This window comes from Folsomia candida, unplaced genomic scaffold, assembly GCF_002217175.1.
Source record: "Folsomia candida strain VU population unplaced genomic scaffold, ASM221717v1 Fcan01_Sc013, whole genome shotgun sequence".
Classification (NCBI taxonomy): domain Eukaryota; kingdom Metazoa; phylum Arthropoda; class Collembola; order Entomobryomorpha; family Isotomidae; genus Folsomia; species Folsomia candida.
In genome coordinates, this window is record NW_019091205.1 from 2,579,639 (window position 1) to 2,601,239 (window position 21,601).

General features: G+C 35.6%; 2 protein-coding genes and 1 long non-coding RNA gene across 6 annotated transcripts; all 3 read right to left on the reverse strand.

Annotated features, from left to right (window-relative positions):
- Positions 1-1,174: 1,174 nt before the first annotated feature.
- On the reverse strand, positions 1,175-7,384 carry LOC110855699. Of its 2 annotated transcripts, none has more exons than XR_004836086.1 (3): positions 7,171-7,384; positions 5,260-5,375; positions 1,175-5,186 (listed from the first exon to the last, which is right to left on the reverse strand). It is a non-coding gene; the product is annotated as an uncharacterized LOC110855699 (long non-coding RNA). The 2 variants fall into 2 exon arrangements; XR_002548495.2 differs by having other exon boundaries at positions 7,163-7,382.
- A 1,006-nt stretch (positions 7,385-8,390) lies between these two features.
- Positions 8,391-13,928, reverse strand: LOC118437520. 2 transcript variants are annotated; one of them, XM_035856571.1, is made up of 8 exons: positions 13,889-13,928; positions 13,698-13,764; positions 13,463-13,563; positions 13,309-13,370; positions 11,520-12,302; positions 9,901-10,354; positions 9,698-9,816; positions 8,391-9,331 (listed from the first exon to the last, which is right to left on the reverse strand). In XM_035856571.1, the coding sequence occupies exons 3-8, from the start codon at positions 13,512-13,514 to the stop codon at positions 9,182-9,184; spliced, it is 1,620 nt and encodes a 539-aa protein (XP_035712464.1). In that variant the 5' UTR covers positions 13,515-13,563; positions 13,698-13,764; positions 13,889-13,928; the 3' UTR covers positions 8,391-9,181. The 2 variants fall into 2 exon arrangements, with proteins under 2 accessions (XP_035712464.1, XP_035712465.1); XM_035856572.1 differs by lacking the exon at positions 13,889-13,928 and having other exon boundaries at positions 13,698-13,830.
- Positions 13,929-16,005: 2,077 nt separating this feature from the next.
- On the reverse strand, positions 16,006-19,797 carry LOC118437343. 2 transcript variants are annotated; one of them, XM_035856291.1, is made up of 6 exons: positions 19,659-19,797; positions 19,132-19,193; positions 17,687-18,433; positions 16,872-17,325; positions 16,284-16,402; positions 16,006-16,205 (listed from the first exon to the last, which is right to left on the reverse strand). In XM_035856291.1, the coding sequence occupies exons 2-6, from the start codon at positions 19,183-19,185 to the stop codon at positions 16,065-16,067; spliced, it is 1,515 nt and encodes a 504-aa protein (XP_035712184.1). In that variant the 5' UTR covers positions 19,186-19,193; positions 19,659-19,797; the 3' UTR covers positions 16,006-16,064. The 2 variants fall into 2 exon arrangements, with proteins under 2 accessions (XP_035712184.1, XP_035712185.1); XM_035856292.1 differs by having other exon boundaries at positions 19,128-19,193; positions 19,659-19,789.
- Positions 19,798-21,601: the final 1,804 nt, after the last annotated feature.

Below are 21,601 nucleotides of genomic sequence, written 5' to 3' on the forward strand. Positions count from 1 at the left end.
ATTGAAGTTCGCTATTTTTCATGAAAATTAGTTAAAATAACCAAGGCTAGTTTATTTTTACGTATTTTTCGAAATTATCTGTGACATTTATTTTTGCAAGTTGCAAAACCTTGCAATGTGAGGCGTGATTTTCTAGTTGCTAAACAAATTAGCTTTTCCTTCATTCGTACATACATTTGTATGTAAATGATAATTTTTTAGTTTGTATAATGAAACGATAATGAAAAATTGCGAACTTCAACTTTTGCAAATTTTTTGCAATAAGAAAATTGTATTTTACATTAGCCAAGATTTTGTTGAATTTAAAGGAACGAAGAATTCAAATTTGCGAAATTTTGCGTATTTTTAGCCCGAACCAGGGCTTATGTAATTGTCATGTCCGTCTGTCTGTCTGTCTGTCTGTCTGTCCGTCTGTCTTTCGATAACTCTCGAACAAGTTGACCGATTGACTTGAAATTTTTACCATATGCATATTGGACAAAGTTAGGAAACGAGTTCGAAGATGGGTGACATTGGTCCAGTGGTTGACCGGTGGGGGTCATCGGAGTGGGTGGGGTATTATTCACCAAAATTTCAAAATCGTCATAGAAAGCTCAAATTTGGTACAAAGGTTGCTAATGGCTCCTAATGAAAGAATATGAAGTGAAATTGGAAAATTTGTCAACCGGAGGTACCCGAGGAGGTGACCCATACCGATTTTTTCAAAATGATCCAATCGAGCTGAAATTTGGTATAGAGGCCGCTAATGGCCCGTAATGGAAGAATATGAAGTGAAATTGGTAAAATTTTCATCCAGAAGGACCCTAAGGGGTGACCCCCACCGATTTTCAGAAATTAACATAGAAAGCTGAAATTTGGACCAAGGGATAGTAAATATTTTTAGAATTTGGAGCCTAGTAATACGAAGGATTGATGGAAGAATTAGTGGAAAATAGTAGCACATAATTTCATAGAAAACTACTGACAAACATGGGTTTACTAATCATTCCTGGTTCGAGCTAAGCAAAGCTGTACTGATAGGTTATTTCAATTTGCAAGAAATTGGCAAATGTCTGCATCACTTTTTGCATATTCGTGATCGGATTATAGTCTCATATATTTTCTTAATAATATCCAACATATTTTTAATTTTTTTGAGTATTGTATTGAGTATACATATGTGATAAGAAACATGAATGAAGAAATAAAATTTTATTGTTTAAACTGTCGGGATAAAAATAATCAAAGAAAATGTGCAAATAACCGAATAAATTTCGACAATTAGCAATTTTCTTGGCATACAATAATTCTATGACTTTTATATACATACATATTTTTACAGACTATTTAGTAAACGACACGAATGTACATATGTAAGCTTCAAGTATTAATTAATAATTTTGACTCGTAGATGCTTTTTTTAAATAAATTTGTACATGATATCTTCACTATGACACTTAACATGAAAACAAACCTAGTACATACTTGCTGCGACTACCATTGTCTGGCATATGCACATATGTATATATCAATGTATTTGTGGAAATGGAGGTGATACAAATATGTAAATAAGTGGGTACATAAGTTTGCATATATACATATATGAAAAAGTATCCAAAATTATTCATAAACGGATTCAAAATTTGCAATATTTCCAATCCTTTACATTCATAATCAATTACATGCAAAATGTGTAAAATTCTAGAAAAGTTGCTAATGAAAGTCAGCTATTAATTTCTTATTCAAAGGCGATATTAACCAGTATACATAAGTATTATTAAGAGAGGTGGCACTACGTAGGTTTCTACCCGTAGTGTCTCGCCAACCTACACAAAGTCCCAATAATAAACATGAAGACTCCAAATTTTCCAATGCATGTTTCAGCAAAATCGAAAAATGTGAAATTGTGTGTATGTCATATTTAATATTAAATTTGCAAAGTACTAAATGGCAGTCTGATTTCATAGCTTATGAGGACCTCTGTTCAGAAAGTTGTTACATGTATAGTGATACAAATTAGTTGTGGTAAGGTCATTTCAAATAATAATAATATCTGATACGCAAATGCGTGAATATCCAAGTTGAATAATTACTTGAACTAGAGCAACTTTGATTTCTTGTATGTAGACGTGTCACACGGACGCGTCCGTGGGCCAGGAATTTAAAAAAGTGGCCGTTAAGGCAGTGCCGCTGTTTGGCTTAACTCGTGTGCCATCTTACCTTTTGTAACCAACTTGAACTTGGTGTAAAATATTAAGGCACAGGTTCAAGCCAATCGGATAAACGAAGCGGTTAAAGTATGCCAAATACATTACGGAGATAGGGATTTTACATCTTCTTACATTCCCACCCATTCCCGTGCACGTATGACTAACTACTGGCGCCATTAATTAGGTAATAGTAGTGGGATGCTACACTGCTGTGACCAGCTGCGACCATCAAGCTTTGTTCCAACCACACCCACTTTTAGTCATTAAAGTTAAAAAAGTCAAATTTAAGTTGAATTATTTTTACTCAAATATGCTTTAAGTATACTCCATCATTGTGATTTCTCAGAAAACTGAGGTGGTAGCAGGAAAGTATCTTGGCTTTAAAAACCACACCCTCTATAGTAGAGGAATTTAAATTAAACATTTTTTGCTGAAAGGCTTAATGGCCGATCTTGTAATGATTAACAACATTAGCAATTGAAATTCGGATTACTTTTCAAATTGATGATCGATTTTCAAATTTTTGGCCAAAATTTATTAAATCTGGCCCACTGTGGGGCGAGGCTTACAAGCACTGGGATTATTGCTCCAAGCTAGGGAGAGACTACAAGGATAAGGCGTGTATCAATGCTATATGTGTAAAATTGTAGAAAAGGTGTTAATGAAAGTCAACTTTTAATTTCTAATTCGAAGGTGATACTAAAGAGTATAAAAATTATTAAGAGACGTAGCTCCACTAAGGTTTCCACGCGTAAGCTTTAGCCAACCTTATCCCAGTAATGAACATGAAAATTCAAAATTTTCCAGTGTATACTTCAGCAAAATCAAAGAATATGTAATCTCAAATATTTTACGTAAAATTTTATATACGTAGTAGATATTCCTTAGGCAAATTTACTTCACTTGCGACAGGAACTTTTTCACCAGACGTGAAAAATTGGAAAAATATTAATTAAAGATCGAGATCAGCAGTTCATATTTATAAAATTGTAACTAATAAGAAGTAATGAAATGAAAATAGAGCGTTTAATGTTATAGGTAAAATGACTTTGAATAGTGCAGACGAATGTGGACGCATTCAACTTCGTTGCTACACATTGGATTTAGGTACATGATACGTGTATCCTAATTGTGTTACGTATATAGGGCCATGCATACTTGCTCTGCATATGCAATAGCCTGCACCGCACTCGCATTCCTCCATGGAGGTTACCGTATTATATTATACACTGTTCACATATGAGGTTGGTGAAACACTCTGTCACACACAAAAAGGATAAGGACAGAAATATCTTCATTGTGAGGAACACAAAATCATCGCAAACACAAGAATAAATTTGTTACAATTTGCCATACGATACAATGTATGGCAGAAGTTGCATCCAGGCAGACCTTGGCCTCCACCAAAGAGATTTATACTTCGAGCATTGGAAGAAATATTAAATAATGTATTTCTTGAGATTCAAGCTGTAGATTTAGAAGGTGAACAGACGACACGAAGTCGATTAGATGGAGAAGACAACAAACTGGCGGCACTCGTTCTCATCTAAGAGGCTCAAAAATACCAGATGTAAACTCATCGATTCTGGAAGAAGTTCCTTTTAATTACAAGGAGTTAGAATTCGGAGTTATGGAAGAAGATTTATCAAAAAGGTGGTGTCTAAGATAGATCGTACATGTCGAATTGTGGTCAATAGATTATTATAATATCTACGATGTTCATTGGAATGGAATAGAGTATGTGACATTTAAGCTAATTCAGTACCATAATATTTTATACAATATGAATCACGACACCTGAAAACGAATCATTTCAGCACCGTATCTGGTCAAAATACTTTACTCAGGTTGCCAAGAATATTTTGTATATATGTGGAGCTCTTGCCTACTTAACTTCACATAACGGAACTATACACATTTTCAATAAATAGGATATTAAGTCTTCCGTAATAAAGGCACTTTATAGCTTTAAAACAAACTGGGCAGTTCCTTGCAAGTTGACAATTCAAGACTTTCGCTGACTCGAGATGATAATTTCATTGGGTTATCTCCTTCAACATTTTGTCAAAACTCGCTACAATATTTCAACAAAACTGTTTTCCACAAATAAAAAATATCCTTCTTAAATGGTTTAAGATTTACATTACTTAATTATCTATTGTTTGTAAAGATCATCTAGAGTGTGTAAGAAAATCACGAAAAAGACTACCACACGAACAGAGTTTCGGAAATTAGCCAAAACCGAACTAAAGCTTCATAACTTTTGGAGCAAAACATATACTAGCAAAACGTTTCAAGCTTCTAGGGCACAAATATAATTCTTAGTGTTGAACGTTTCTAATGCAGTTTGAAATCGTCAATTGTACCAGTGAAGAAAGATGTCTTTAAAATCATTATGTTCTTTCAGATCTATTAAAGAGACTGGAATACAGTTCGAGTATTTGCAGAACACAGGATATGCGGCAGGAAAAATTTTTTAAACAGGTATTAAAAACCTATCGTCGCTTGCTACTATCCCATTTAAGAGGCTAAGTCATCAATTGCGGGTCTACGAAACAAAATAGACCTAAGAGCACAAATCATGCTTGACGATCTGACTTATCACGTGTTGAAAGAGTCTTACACCTTTGCGAGGTGAGGGACGAAGATAGGTTATCGTGCGTTTAATTGATTATCATATTATCATATTCCCTGTCGAAAATTGGCCAAATAGAAAGACCAAACATTTTTTTCAAATTCTTAGTTGATACCTTTTCAGAATGAAGCATACATGCAAAAGGTCTTACAATTAATACTTGTCTCTATGTTTGCATATCTATGAGATGAGTTTGCTGTAACTCATTTCAAGGCGTTTTGAGAGGGAAGAATTATTGCTTCTCGTCTCGCCCTGGCTGTTGAGATAATAGATTACTGAGGTGAGATGAAAGACGCGAGTCGGGTGCTGGAATTCCATTCGGCTCGATGTCATCTATATCTATTCCACGGCGACGGAGAAGGCTAATGAAAAATATTCAAATTTTGGCTTGAATTATTTATATTAAAATTATGTTAATGTTTACAAATGTGTTACCGTTATAAGACAACAGACATGTGTAATATAAATCAGATAAATGGCCGAAGGTGAAGATATGCAGGATATTGAGTCTTATTTTTGACGGTGGAATTTGGCGTCAGTTGATGTCGAACCTATATATAACATAAATATGTGTTTTTTTGTATTTACATATAAAATTAATACATGTAGTTAGTTAATACGTACGATCAAGACCAACACTAGAGCAACAATTTCTCTTCTCTCTGCTCTCTATATTATTTTTTGTTTTTAAAAATTTGAAGTTTTTTCGACACCCCCAACTCCGTAATCAGTGTCACCACCTCCCTAGTGACCCCAACAAGATAGTGGTAGATGAATTTTTTTACCACGACCGTGTCTGACCGTTCTGTGCAACTTTTAAATTTTATAACAACCGGCCTCCCCGTTCCTGCTGAAGTGGACTGTTGCAGAAGCAAAATTCTGCTCACTCCATTCCACTCGTACTTCTTCTGAGGGGATTCCAGCTTATATACGGAGCGTCCTCTACGCCCCCAAGTGCTCGGTCGGAGTTTGAGACCGTGCGGTTGTCTGCGGGCTGGCCGCTCTGTTGCACGTAAAGTGCCTTCTTAAGGCGAGATCCGATCCTTTATTTTAGATATCTGTTCATTTATGGTTCACCTTTTCTCTGATTATTGTACGTTTTTTTTGTCGGGCCCTGTCACAATATAACAAAACTGATGACCATCGATGAAGCTGTAATACTCGCGCATCCCTCAACCAACGCAATAGTCCTGATAGGCGGGATGGCTGATGAGGAAAACAGCGAAATCTACAACCTACTTGATTTCGTATATTGGGACGACGACCAAGCTTTGGGACCAGACTGTCACCTCTGCGGACAGGAAATCATCGACGTCTCATCTCCCTTTATACACAAAGGAACAAACTACACTGTACTTTTTCAAGATGACCTTGCTGAATCTTGTGCGAATAGTGGAGTATTGCAATGTGTATACTGTTTAAATTTCTTTCACAGAAATAATTGCAGTTTTAATCTTTCTGACAAATCTTTTTGCAACATCTTTGTATCAAAAACCTGGTCATGTCCTAACTGTGTTCCTGATTTCAAGAGCAAATTGACAGTTGTAACTCATAGCAATGATAATAATTTTGTTAATTATGGAAAATTAATGCGCAAATTAGTGAAAATTCTGAATCCTTTATGCAGTCAATATAGGGAAATAGTTTACACAATTAATTGTTTTAGCCATAATTATGATTTATGTATCCGTAACTTTAAGCAATATGGAGTTGGATAAGAACACGAGTAGATCCTATCTGTATGTATACAATGTGGACCTTTTAACTTGGAATTGTATTTTGTTTATGATTATGATCACTTGCTTATATATATTTACTCGTTTTTTTCTTTTTTTCTAAAGTTGTTTATTTTATAATGTCACTTGTGGAAGAGCATGGTTTGTAACTGTGAACTTGTTAGACATTCGAATAAAGCATCAATCAATCAATCAATGCAAGTTTAGGTATGTAAATCAGGTTATTAATCCCAGCACACTGTAAAAAAAAGTTTCGCTCAATTTACCCATGGTTGAATAACACACAAACCTAGTAATATTTACGCAACAGTGGGTTAAATTGGACAAATTTTACGCAATTATTGTGTCGTTCTCTTTTTTTTATACAAACATGGGAAAATTTAGCACAGCTTTTATTTATAGTGTGCTACAAATCTAACTTTAAAAATATTACTTTTGTTCCTAGTGGTAAATTCATCAAAGTCTCTGAAAAATGTGGCTATTGAATTTAATTTGGCAATCAAGTAAGTATTTTAAATCAGGTCGAAACATTTAAAGTTTTGAAATTATGTTGGACTCATAGCTAAAATCTGCCTTTCTGTGAGAGAATAATGAATACTTACTTATTTACCTCACCGATTTTAAGAGGCCACATCTTGCTTATCTTTAATTATCAAGCACTCATCCTCCATTACTAAGTATTGGATCAAAGCACGAATTAAATATTATTTCAACGAGGAAATGTATTTACTTATTAAAATTCTGGAGACACAAAAATGTGTCGACCAACTGTGACGGAGGTTAAACAACGACAGAAATATTTATGTATGAAAGGAAGGCAGAAGTCAGCATATCTTGAAAGGGACATTCACGCATTCTATAATTTATGCCTAGGTTTCTATCCTTATCAGTATCATTATTTTTCTCAAATAAGTACTTAAATCCTATATGTATTATTTATTATTCTAGGAAATTGCAATTTTCAGACAAGACTACGTTTCTTATTTAAAAAAATGATAACGTAAGCTTTGCATATTCTGTCACTTTTTACTAATTTTTAAGCCCAAGTCTGGACCCGAGTATAAAGTTCAGGACACAAGTCTGAGTACCGAGCAAGGAAAGGTTCATACATATTTATTTATGTACATTCTCTCCATCCATCTTATCAGTTACATACATACATATCACAACCTGTGATTCATAAGTTAACCGTCAAAAAGTGCATACAGATGTGTACACCCTTACAAATAAGGCAACCCTTTTGAAAAGTTAATAGCACTCTTAATTATAAATGAAGTCAATTAATAGTAAGTATGTACATATATATCCTTATTCCAGAGCAGTATTAACTTGAGCAAAGTTTCCACTGCATTTCCACTGGATAGCTTAGTTAATATAAAATTGAGATTGTATTTACGTACTTCTCAATAGGATAGCATTATTTATTAGAGTGTATGTATGTATGTATGTGAATTGTTCATTTATTGAGGGGTGAAGATTTTGCTGTGACCACCTGCGTCATGATATCTCGAGAACGGGTATGAATTTCGGCATGCAATTTTCACCATTGTGTTTATAAAAATTAAATTTAAATTCTTCATTATGTAAACTGTCAGTATAAAAATGACGAAAAGAAAAAGGACAAATGACCCAAGAAATTAAGCTAATTGACGTCCTGTCCCGTATATGATACGGGCCGTATCAAAAGCTTAATTAATTTAAATCTTACAAATATTTTTATTCATTAGTAAAATGACGTGTACACACATATGTACATATATGCATGTTTTAACTAAATTTATAAATATAAATTTTTAATATATGCAAATAATACATTCGTAATACAACCGAATTTTAAATTCATTTACATATGTATACATATTTATTTATGAATATTTAGCTTATAGATAGAACGATTTAATAAAGCAATATAAATAAATAAATAACGTAATTCAATTTTACCACATCCTAGGTGCCTCACGAAGTGGGGCCACTACCCGGATTTTTTTAAATTTGTTACTTCCATACGGGTAATTTTTAAAAAATCACAGCTATTTGTACATATAATTCAAATTCTGTTAGATCTTACTTATAAACTAATTCAAAAAATGTTGAAATGGTAGTCATCACCATAATATTTACTGCTCATTCTTCTGCAGGCTTTGCGTGCATCTCCGAGCTTGATTATTAATTTTACATGCATAGATAGTTTAAATCCATAGCAAATTCATCCCGATATGATGGCAACTTAACAATTTGTCAGGATGACTAAACATTGATTTTGTTTGATTTACAAATTATGTATTAGTTCAATTGTTATTGAAAAATAGGTCATTTTTAGTAATGTACAAAATGTCTTATGCATCATACAGATAATCATGCACTGGTATTTAGTACTTGATACTTGTTATGATGAATAAGATCCGGTGGATGTTTTGTAAAATGCAATATTCATTATGCATGTATGTACGATGAATGATCGTTCATCCATCACATTTGACTGGTTTTTAAGCCGGAAGTTGGACTCGAGTTAAGAATAGAATTCTGAGATATGTATGGAAAAGGTTCACAGATAAATATATATGTCTCCTTAAATTGTATCATTTAGTGTGTACCTAATTTAATTGTTCATTTTTTAGGGGTTAAGACCCTTGATGGTTTTGCAGTGTTTTTCCGTCGGCAACAATTCTCCGCGGGATTCTTTCTCGGCTGGAGTACACACCTCCAGTGAAATGAATGAGTCCACCATTAGCGTCGAAGATGGGTCGTATTCGTTCCACGATTTCGGATACCTGAATTATTTAGAACACATGAATTTGGGCATGAAAAAGGTTGTTTTACTGAGAATGGAACGTTTTTTCAAGCCGGGATCGACTAGCGAGTTATGTCAAAAAATCAAGCTAAAAATTAGAAGTCACATTCAGTTGAATGGCCCTTTTGAAGGAAAATATTGGAGCCCAAAATTCACACGAGTGCCTTGGTTTTCGCTCCGTGGAGGAAAAGCAAGAGAAAATTTGCTCAAAAATGAACTTAACAGCCAATATTTTTCTTCAGTGGCCATTCAACGAGAAGATAAGCGTTATGTTACTCCTAATTTTTAGCTTCATTTTTGGAAATAACTATTGTGAAATAACCATTGTGAGAGAAAAACGACGTACCACAAGCCCCGAGATTTCTACATCGTTAAATCCTCCACTCTGCAAGATGAGATCTTGAATATAACGAGAAAAGTGGTCCTCCTTGACGTAAGTTTCCGGGAACCGGACACTTTTTACTCCTGAAGTACATAATCACGACCCTTCATTAATCTTATACTCATTTAAAACTTTTCTTAATGAACGGATTTTAACTCAAATCGTACCTTTTAAAATGGACATAACTTTAAGAATTTTCAACAACACGGAGGATTGTCTAACCCCCTCCACGACAACGCTGACCCGTTCCAAATCCCACGTTTTGAAAGGTTCAATACTCCGATTCAGTGCAGAAATGGAAGTACGATGCATGTGCTTCACATTCAGCTCGAATTTCTTCACGGCAGGAAATAAATTGACCAGTTTTCTCTCAAATTCCTCCCCAGAGAAATCCATGCTCAACGCGAGCGATTGAACTCCCACGTGTCGCCGCCACGTGTTTAGATTGGGCAACATGGAATCTCCGCATGTTTGGCGGACACGGAGGATTTTTAGTTTGGGAAAGTGGTCCTCGTCAAAGAAGTCAAGGATGCGGGACGATGCATTTGATGAAGCACTTGTGACATGGATTGAGAGGGTGGTAACTCTCGACATGACTGGACCTCCCAAAACAGGGTGGATCTGTTTAAGTAATATGAAAAAAAACTGATTAGATAACAATACAGAGAGGGAAAGCCTTTAAAATTGAGACTAAAATTGTAGCCTGCAAAACTATAGTTTTAAAGAAATTTTTAGGTAATTTAAACTTTCTAGTAATTGGATTTTTCATTTTTAGCATGATTCCCAAATTTGTTTGATTGACGGTCAGTTCGCTAAAACCGGTTTGACGAAAACAAAATTCGCCACGTGGTAAAAAAGTATCATGAAAGTCCAAACGCGAAATTATTGGCAGGTTTGGCTAAAGCGGAAAAATGGTGAAATTATAATTTGAGAAATTATTTATTTCAAGAGTTAATTTACACATGACATAATCTGACCTTAATATAAGATAAGCAAATTAAATTTTTTTTACCATTTTCAGATTATTCTTATTTTCGCCAAATGCCACCTTATTTTTGCCAAAAAGGTACTTTAAAAACATTTCGTCTAAAGTACTACGAAATGCATGAAATTTGTTTTTCGTGAGATGAAAATTTTTTCGCCATTTTTTATACCCTTGCGTTTTTACGCTACACTTACAATGCGATGGTGGAAAGTGTAACCTTTGCTTTGGTTTGGTTTGCTTTGGATTTGGTTGAAATTTTAAAATTATGTTGTCCAAGTCAACACAACCCATGCTTCTTGAGGAAGTCTGTCGAAATTTTGTCAAAATATTGGAGGACAAAGTTAGTTGAACAAAGGGTGTTTTTTCCCCTATTGCTTCCTCCGCTTGGTAAAAATTGTCATTTTTTTCAACTTTGAGCTCTAATATTTTCACAAGTTCCGCACAAACTGCGTCAAAAAACGTTGGTTGTATTGACTTGGACCACATAATTTTAAAATTTCAAGCAAATCGGAGACTTACACTTTCCACCACCGCATTGTTACACTCTTAAAAAAATCAATAACCGTTGGTATTGATATGTGACTCTACCGCGTGGTATTGATCCGGTATTGAATTAATACTACGTGGTAAAAACTTGAATACCAATTAGTCATTAGTATTAAAATTATTACCATGAGGTATAATTTCAATACCGGTTCTATACCAATAAGGTATAACCGTTTAATACCAAGGCGGTAGAGTCACGTATCAATACCGTTAGGTTTTTTTCAATACCAAGTTTCTAAGAGTGTAGACCCTTACCTGTCGGCCGGAAGACTCTACATCCAATTCCAGCTCGATCAAGGAATCCTTCACCTGTCCCAGCATGTCGGTTAAATTGTGCAAACAGAGGTGCTGAGGACAACTCAAGGGCCGCGTTGGGTACTCAAATTTCAGCACTTTGAGACTTTTACACCCCTCCAAATTCGGATAGAGGGACGCCGTGACGTCCAGCGTGGTCAAATTGGGGGCAGCCTCGAGCCAGATTTGGATCAGGTGTTGAAATTCATGAAATTCGGTTTGAATCCGGGAATTTCCAAAATCGGAAATAAGTCTTAACCTGAGCGACGTTAGGTACGGTTGTGGAGGGAGTTTTTGATAAGCCTCGGCTGGAAATCTGTACACCTTGTCGCGTTTCCAGGCGCTCAGGAATTCCACGCGTTGGACCTTGGTGGACCCCAAGGCCGTCATTCCTTCGCAGAAAGCGGGGACAAATTCCTTCCGGGCGGCGACAAATTTAATTTCCCGGGTTAATTCGGACACCTTTGGCAGTTCGGTGAGGGCTTTCGTGATAACTTGAGTCTTCTTCTTGTTCGACCGGATGGACCAGTGGTATTTGTCGGAGATGAGGATGCGTCGCATCAGTTTGTCGGGGACGGGGGGAACTTCGTCAAACTGGGAGGGTTTGTACGAGATAAGCGGGTTGACTCGGAGATAAGCCCGTTTTCCTAGTAAGGTGGAGGCCACGTCGTTCCAGTCATGGCAGACGAGACGAGATTTCTTCAGATCGGGAAGGTCAAGCTTGGCGAAGATGGCGTCGAGAATCTGGACCAAAATTCATTTTTTTGTTAAACGAATCGATTATTTATTACTGATTTGATCGAGTGAACTTTTGAACTTAGAAAAGACATACACATGTGCTGTATTTTACTTCTCGTATGGGACAATATACACTCTTAGCAAAACGGTATTGAATCATCACCAAACGGGGAGCCCACATGACTTAACCAAGTTGTGATAATATGTTCTCCATATTGTGATAAATCTTCCCCAAAATGTGTTAAATCCTCACTATCCAGTGTTACGTTTACACATTGGGGGGAAGATTTATCACAATGTGGGGTAAATATTATCACAATTTGGTTAAATCATGTGGGCTCCCCGTTTGGTGATGATTCAATACCGTTTTGCTAAGAGCTTCTTCCCATTTGTATATGAACATTAGTATAAATGCACAGGGTGGTTAAAATGTCGCTACAATGGGAAATTTTTCGATGGGAAAAATTCTTAAATTTCCATTAGTTACGGAAATTTTGTCTCTAAAATTAAACATTTCAAGAATTTGGTCATCTGTGTTCCATCGGTTTTATACAAATTGTATACAAATCTCAACCAAAAATCTTGTAACTAATGGAAATTTAGGGATTTTTCCCATTGAAAAATTTTCCATTGGAGCGTGAAATTTTAACCACCCTGTATAAATACATAAATTAATAAATCGTCCTGACATCAAAATTTCGAAAAAATATATGTATACGAGGTGGTGACTTGATGGTGAAAGGTAGATTTGATTTCTATTTTTCTTTCCAAATTTTTAACTTTTTTCTATATCTTATCAGTATTAAGGAGTGGATTTTTCGTGTCTATTTATCAAAAATAGGTAAATGGCTTAGATAAATCGTCGCCTTTTACAGGAAATTGGAACAATTTTAATCGATCGATATCACGTGTAAATCATGAAATTGGTATCGTACACGATATTAATTGCATGATTTCATTTCGAATCAAAATTTCCTTATACAAATTAATGCTATGAAAGAGATTAACTGACCAGCGGATTCCTGACAACTTTTGACATGACTTCGTTCGCGTGGGCACGTGCTTTTTCCGATTCTGCAATTAAACGGAGTGAATAAGCATAGGAAATATTAAAATCTCTCGAAACATGGAAACTAATAATTTTTACGAGAAAAATTAAGATTTACCAAAGTTTGCAAAGTTCCTCTCTTCTCGTGCAGAAGTTTTACGCAGCTGCATGTTGTGTGGATTTTTGTTACGAAAATTATGCTACAGTTGCGGGTTCGTCCTAGAATTAACGACGTTGATAAACACAAAATATGAAGTTAGCACATGATTTTTAATGACAATTATTATCTACATGAAACACTAAAAACTAAAAATATTGGTTGGTTTCTTAGATAATCAAAGATATGTATTTACCTGTAGGAAGATTGTACAACTTTTATGTAACGATAACCGTGTGGCTTTAATTTGTGTCGATTTTTAGCTGGAACGTAAAATTTAAAATACACATTAAAGTTCTATTTTTTTTTTATAAATATTCAAACTTGTTGGTGCTAGTGCAAGTGAAATGAAACAATTTAGTAAATTGTCATTTATTTAAGGGATACCTGAAAAAAACACGTCTTTACTTACACGAGCAGAGTTAAGCAACCACTGGAATGTGTACAACTTTATGCAAAGAAGTCTGGACAAGTAAGCGTCCCTTTTGGAAGGGACATTCAACCATTGCGAGGTTTACATAATTTTTCTGCTTATCAGTATCTTACCTTTCTTTTATACAATACTTCACTACATATCGGTAAATTTATCATCCTGTAAAGTTACGATCAGGTAAGATTACCGGTAAAAAAATGATAACGTATGCTTTGCATGGTGTGACACATTTTACTTATTTTTAAGCTGGGCTCAGGTACAAAGACGAGAATAGAATTCTGAGAATCGATCAAGAAAAGGCTCCTGGAGTCCTACATAATTGGTAGCACAAGCTAACCGTCATGGTAAATAGGTTGTATATAATCTGGATTTAAAGATTACCGAAAAGCACAAGTATGTATATGACTCTATCAAAGTGTTAATGATAAGTTGTACCGTGTGGTAATGACTTGGTACATAGTAAAGCACTATCATGGTAACGAATTTTTACTACCTGGTGAAATATTGTTACCAAATTTATTATTGAGAAATCATTACCTGCCTGACTTTACGGGATTATTAAAGTGTATTTACATAAACATGTACATACATACATACAGATAAGTATGTAGATAAATGTATATATGTTGGAATTATATGTGATGGTCACCTCATTTGCATGTTTTGAAGCTTTCGCCAGAGATGAGTTTATTCAGTATGGAAATGCCATATCACTGAAAATGGACATAGTGAAATTTATGTAAATGTGGTGAAGCGCACAAGTAAACTTTGATTGCTCATTTATGCACTTATTGAGGGGTGAAACTCATTGATGGCTTTGCTACATATTAACGTGAACGCGTATGAATTTGGGATTGCGATTTTCACCAGTGTTTCTGAATTACATAATTTTGATAAATTCCCTACATGTTTCCGGATAATTACTTTTTTGCTTCTCCGTGATAGCCGTAAGAGATGGAACGTGTTCATTAGGGAGTGCAAAATCGGAAGATTTTAAAACACCGGTTTTTCGATTTTTCCGATTTTTTAATTTTTTTAAAAATCGGTATTCGATTAATCGGAGTTTGAAAAAATTTAGGAAACCGGTTTGCTATTCAATGAAAAACTGGTTTCTGAAATCGGTTTGTGCAAATTTTAAAAAGTTTGTAAATATCATAACCAATAATTGTATGCAAAATTAAAATTAAACGTATACTTAGAATAAGAATAAACCGTTGCAAACGAAATGTAGCAATAGGGTGAAACCACATGAGATAACTTTTTATAAGAGAAATATTTTACGTAAATACCATCCCCACGGTCATCGTACGTCAAAACCATGTCGATTTTTGAAATCCCCGCCCCAAAATACGTCTAGAACGTTTGAAAAGACAAAATTCGACATTTTTTGTCCGTCTACACGGTCACACGGTCATCGCACGTCAAAACCATGTCGATTTTTGAAATCCCCGCCCAAAAATACGTCTAAAACGGTCGAAACGACAAATTTCGACATTTTCGACATTTTTTGTCGTCTACACGGTCACACGGTCATCGCACTTCAAAACCATGTCGATTTTTGAAATCCCCGCCCCAAAATACGTCTAAAACGGTCGAAACGACAAATTTCGACATTTTAGACATTTTTTGTCGTCTACACGGTCACACGGTCATCGCACGTCAAAACCATGTCGATTTTTGAAATCCCCGCCCCAAAATACGTCTAAAACGGTCGAAACAAAAAATTCGACATCTTTGAACGTTGGCGTCGTCGCCGTGGCGACGTGACCTTACGACCTACAATGCCCATCTTCGAACTTGTCCGTACTTTTAAAATTAGAAACACGATGGCGAAAACCGCATATCGAAATTCGAATCCGTTCAATAGTTAGAGCACGAACGGACAGACAGACAGACAGACGGACGGACAAGGCACATCCATAATAGGGTTTCACCCTATAATAAAGGATTACAGAAAATTAATTCTTGTCTCAACAATAGGAAACATTAAATTAGCCGTAAAAATGGGACAGGTTGTTGAATTAATCAACGACTTATGGCTGAATTAATGATTACTAAATTTATTTCGGCATTCAAAATTATTTATTAAAAAATTCCGGCAAAATAGTTTGCCATACTGTAAAAATCAAGTCAAAATCCATTCAAAAGATTACACAAAGCACGATAGTTTATCTGTTGGGCTCCAAATCCGTTAGCCACACCTCCCGTGAAATGAATGGGTGCACCACTGGCTTCAAAAATGAGTTGAAATCGTTTCACAATTTCCGGTACCTACATAAATTATTAGAAAGTCGAATGTTGTAAAAATTTATACATAAAATTTTGAATGATCACAAGTGCTGGGCTTACCACACGTCCCGAGATTTCTACGCGTTGATATTCTCTACTGCGTAAGATGAGGTCTTGAACGTGGGGAGAAAAGTTGCTCTCGTTGACGTAGGTATCTGAGAACCGGGCACTTTTAACTCCTGAAATAATTACGGCCTTTCATTAATATTATAATCAATTAAACAAACCCTCCAGATAAGTAAAAGTAGTAGAGTTCTAAATATTTGACTTCTTCTTCATGGTAATGAGGTCAAAAATATTGAATTGCGGGTGAAATTAATGACACCCCATCTGATCTTTATGCATTTTCTGTGACCTCTTGGTCACGGTGAGAAGGGCAAAATTTTCACATGGTTGACTTCAGGGCTAAATGTCCTTTAAAATGACACCCCGTATAAAAATTAAGGTTAAATTTAATTTTGACCCCGTTTTCGAACTCGACCGAGCACTAAACATTAAAAATACAATGTCCAAAATGGCGTTTGATAAGGTTTGTCATCATTCATTTGAATTTGTCCGTCCGTCCGTCCTGCTTACGGACGGACAAAACGATCACATTAAGTATTTAGCTGACACTACTTAATAATTTTATAATGGCTGAAAATCTACCTTTCAAACCGGACATCGCTTTAAGGACGTCCACCAGCACGGAGGTTTGGGTCACCCCATCCACGTGCACGCTGACTCCTTCCAAATCCCACGTTTTGAAAGGTTCGATGATATTGCTGACGGCGGGAATCGCAGTAAAATGTATGTCCTCCAAGGCCAACTTGAATTCCTTCACGGTGGGAAACAAATCCACAATTTTTTCCCCGAATTCCATATCTTCCCAGCCTTCAAATGAATTCATGGTCAACGCGAGAGATTGAACTCCGCTGTGTCTCCTCCATAAGTTTAAGAAGGACAAAAAAGATGAATCTCCACCGATGTCGTGGACTCGGAGGGTTTTTAATTTTGGAAAGTGGTCTTCATCAAAAAAGTCAAGAATTTCGTTCGCATCTGTGGGATGGATTGAGAGCGTGGTAAGTTTCGACATGACGGGACCTCCAGTAACGGATTTCATCTGTTGAATACAAAAAAATAGTTAAATATATATTTCTAAAAAATTCTGTTCAGCCAATATTAATAGTAAAAAAAATCTGAACGGTTTCTTGGCAGATGTTTAGCTACATAATTTTTCAAAAAACGAAATAATCGCTCAAAAAAATTTCCGAGGAATTAAGACTATTAATATCGGATTAAATTCGTGCCTTATGTTAAAAAAACGAGACCAAAAACCTGCACAATTTGGCTAGACCGGCTTTAAAGGAAATTTTGAGAAATCTTTCGAGTAATCTATCTTTTCATTTTTTGCATGATTCCCCAAATTTTTTTACACTTGGCAAGTGCGATGAAAATTAAGTTGAGTAAAATTAAAACCTTACCTTCTCCGTGGATTCCCAAATATTCAATTCCAGCTCGATCAAGGAATCCTTCACGTGTGCCAGCATGTCCGTCAGCTTGGCCAAATTACGGTTACGACGGTAATCCATCAGGTGCGCCATGCATTCAAATTTTAGCACTTTGAGGCTTTTACACCCCTCCAAATTCGGATAGAGGGACGCCGCGACGTCCAGCGTGGTCAGGTTGGGGGCAGCCTCGAGCAAAATTTTGACAAGAAACTCCTGCTGGTAGCTGGAGGTTCTGGGGGGCAGCCCTTTTGGAAGAAGGTTTACCCCGAGGGAGGTAAGGCTGGGTTGCGGGGGGAGTTTTCGACACGCTTCGGCCGGGATTTTGTACAGCTTGTCGCTGATGATGTCAACGCGTTGGACTTTGGTGGACCCCAGGGTCCTTATTCCTTCGAGGAAAGCCGGGATAAATTCCTTCTGAGCGGCGACCAATTTAATTTCTCGGGTTAATTCGGATACTTGAGTTAGAGATTTGGTAATAACTTGAATCTCCTCCTTCTTTGAGCGGATGGATGGGTCAAATTTGTCCGAGATGAGGAGACATCGCATCAGTGCGTCGGCGACGGGAGGCACCTCGTCAAAATTGCAGGAAAAAAGCTTGTTGACCTGGAGAAAAGCTCGTTTTGCTAGGACAGTGACGCCGACGTCGTTCCAGTCGCGGCAGACGAGGCGAGACGTTTTCAGGTCGGGGAGGTCGAGTTTGGTGAAGGTGGAGTCGAGAATCTGGTGGAAATTTAATTTTTTGGGGGTTAATGGGTCGAACGAATGAATTATTTGTAACTGATTTTAATGTTTGCAAGAGGTTGATCAAGATAGGAAATATTGAAATTTTTACATACAGGGTGGTTTAAATGTCAGGTTACAATGGAAGATTTTTCAATGGTAAAAATTCGTAAATTTCTATGAGTTACGGAATTAGGATTGAGATTTTTTATTAATTTTTATCAAAACTTATGGAACACTGAGGACAAAATTCTTAAAATATTGAATTTAAGAGGCAAAATTTCGGTAACTAATGGTGATTTGCGAATTTTTCCCATGGAAAAATTTTCCATTGTAATCTGACATTTAAACCACCCTATAGATGTATACATAGATTATTTAATTGCCCTGATTTCAAAATTTCTGAAAATTAAGAGCACTTCTTATGGAAAACTGTATGATAAAATATTGATTTTTTTTGCTACTTTTGCAATTTTTCTTGTAAAATTTTAGAATCTTCCCCGACATCCAATCATTAGGTATCAAAGACTGAATTTTTCGTGCTTCTCATGAAAAATTAAAAAATTGGGGACATAAATATTCGTCTTTTGCAGGAAATCGTAATAATTTTAATGAATTGCTATCGGGTGTAATTTTATAATGCCTTTATCGTAGACGAGAAGAAATTTAATTCAAAAATAAATTAGAGATTTACCGACCAACGGATTCCCGAAAGCTTTCGCCATGGTGTCGTTAGCGTTGTCGCGTGCCATTTTCGAGACTGAAATTAAACGAATATAATAAAATAAAATCTCTCGAAAAAGAAAAATTTTAATTTTTACGATAAAAATTAAGATAGCAACAGCATTTACTAAAATTTGGAAAGCTTCTCTCTTCTCTATAAAAATTTGTCAATTTCATGTTGTGCAGATTTGTGTCACTAAAACCCTGCCGACAATTCTGAGTATCGTTTCCACCGATAAATAGCAACATAGATCAACACAAAGTATGAAATTTGCACCCTAATCTTAGGAAAAATGCATATCTATGTGCATAAAATGACAAAAACTGAAAATATTGGTAAATTGTATACGTTACCATTTATGTACATACATATTTACCTGAAGAAAAATTGCACAATTTTTAAATATGACCGTGTCCTTTTAGATACCTTGTGTCAATTTTATGCTGTACCGCAACATTTAAAATACACATTAAATATTTATTATATTTTGTAAACACATACCTAAATTTGTAGTTATTTAGTTGATCGAACACGTTAAATCGTTTAATTGGTTGATATTACAAATGCAAATTTATGCAATTTAGTAACTTTTTACTTATTTTAGAGACACCTGAACAGACACGTCTTTACACGAGGAGGGTTAAGTAACGACAGAACTAATTTATGCAAGGAAGTCAGAACAAGTCAGTGTCCCTTTGAAAGGGACCCTTTCTAAAAGGACACGCAAACATTGTATGCCTCAGTTTTTTTTCTCTTCGTTCGCATCTCTCTTTTCTCGACTAGTTAATTATATATGTATGACACGTATTTTCTACCCTAGAAAATTACGATTATCCGGTAAGACTACCTGTAAAGAACGATAAAGTGTGCTTTGCACAGTGTGTCACATATTTTTACATATTTTGAAGCCCGAGTTTGGGTTCAGGTATAAATTTGGGAATAAAATTCCCAGAATAGAAGTGTGGATCAAGAAAACGTTCATGTAAGGCTTCAACTGAGGGTTGTCCGCATCCGTGAAAACGATTTCGACCTTTAATATCTTTGACACTGGTGGTAATTTCAACTTGAAATTTTGTGAATTAATAGGCACTAGCGTTGGTATTGTAGATGCAAAATTTCAATTTTCTAGTGTAAAAAGCAGACCTTCAACTAACCCCAAAGTAAAACAATGATGAATTTTTTTGTTCCAGACATAAATTACCCGATGAAAGGACATTGAGCAGTTCCTGATAGGCTAGAAATGTCAGGAAATAGCAAATTATGTGAGCCCATGTCTGTAGTACACAATGCAGTTTAAATTTTGATAAAAAAATTGCTGGGTAGATTTTCAGAGTAAAAGATATAACAGCCCCCAATTTTTCAAAATTTCGCTAATTTTTCCCAAGTACCTCCATTACACGAAATTAAACATTTATAGTACACAATCTGTTTGCATTACCATCAGTAGAGGAAAACCAGACCAAATGTTCCACAAAAGCCTTTTCCATATTTCGCGAGAGAAAGTGTTAAACTCGGGTTCTGGTGGGTATCAACCACAATCGCGCGTCAGTGTCGTATCCGTGTCGCTTTTTTCGCTCACTCAATCATGCGTCATATTTAATTAACTATACTGGGTTACTTAAATGTTGGCTTATCAAATTACAAAAAAACTTAAATGTTGGTATATCATTGGCCCTCGTTTGTTACGGTACTTGCCGTATAAGCCACTCCCTCAGAAACTTTGACCCCAAATTACTCAAGGTACCAGCGTTTCCCTTCGGGCAACAAAAGCTAAAAATATAGCTCTTCCCAAGTAGAAAACTCTGGCCTTTGGTTGCCCGAAGGGAAACGCTGGTACCTTGAGTAATTTAAAGATTTATGTGTAGGTCAAAAAACCGCCAATTTTCGAATTTTGAAACTCGTGATGCATCAAAATGTTCGTATTCAAGGGGGAAGTCAAATGTCAAATGCAAGTATAGGTCTAACTCTTGTTCTACATAATGTATATTGACTTTCTTATTTTTCCAAATTTTCTTCAAATATTATAAGGGGCGTGGTTGCACATAATTAAAAAAATTGTATGTTACATTTATCCTTGTATCCACAATATCACTTGCAATTTTTTTATTTAATTCGATGAAATCGACGCGAAAAGCTATTGAACATATCCGTCATTTCAGCTCAGTAATGTCTCCTCTAGCTACTAAAATAATAAACATGAAAACATCTCAGCTATTGTGATTTATAAAATTCCATTTAATACGAAAACAAACTTTATTCACGCTTTTTTTTCAAATCCACCTGGTATGCAATGAATTAAAAAAAATTTCATACCACCCACATAAAATTCCATAAACAATTCACAATTCTAGAGGTTTTAAAAATATTCTGAAACTTAAAATTGATGCAGTTTTGGAAAGTTTTGGAACAGAACTATTTATTCGTATGGATATATCTCTGGCGCC

Excerpts from the sequence above, each read along its gene's own strand:
- LOC118437520 (XM_035856571.1), bottom strand. The coding sequence starts at position 13,514 with ATGCAGCTGCGTAAAACTTCTGCACGAGAAGAGAGGAACTTTGCAAAC. Across the intron at positions 9,817-9,900 it reads AGTTATGTCCATTTTAAAAG|GAGTAAAAAGTGTCCGGTTC; the intron begins GTACGATTTGAG and ends TATGTACTTCAG. Across the intron at positions 9,332-9,697 it reads TAGAAATCTCGGGGCTTGTG|GTATCCGAAATCGTGGAACG; the intron begins GTACGTCGTTTT and ends TAAATAATTCAG.
- LOC118437343 (XM_035856291.1), bottom strand. The coding sequence starts at position 19,185 with ATGGCACGCGACAACGCTAACGACACCATGGCGAAAGCTTTCGGGAAT. Across the intron at positions 18,434-19,131 it reads AAGCTTTCGGGAATCCGTTG|ATTCTCGACTCCACCTTCAC; the intron begins GTCGGTAAATCT and ends AATTTCCACCAG. Across the intron at positions 16,206-16,283 it reads TAGAAATCTCGGGACGTGTG|GTACCGGAAATTGTGAAACG; the intron begins GTAAGCCCAGCA and ends TAATTTATGTAG.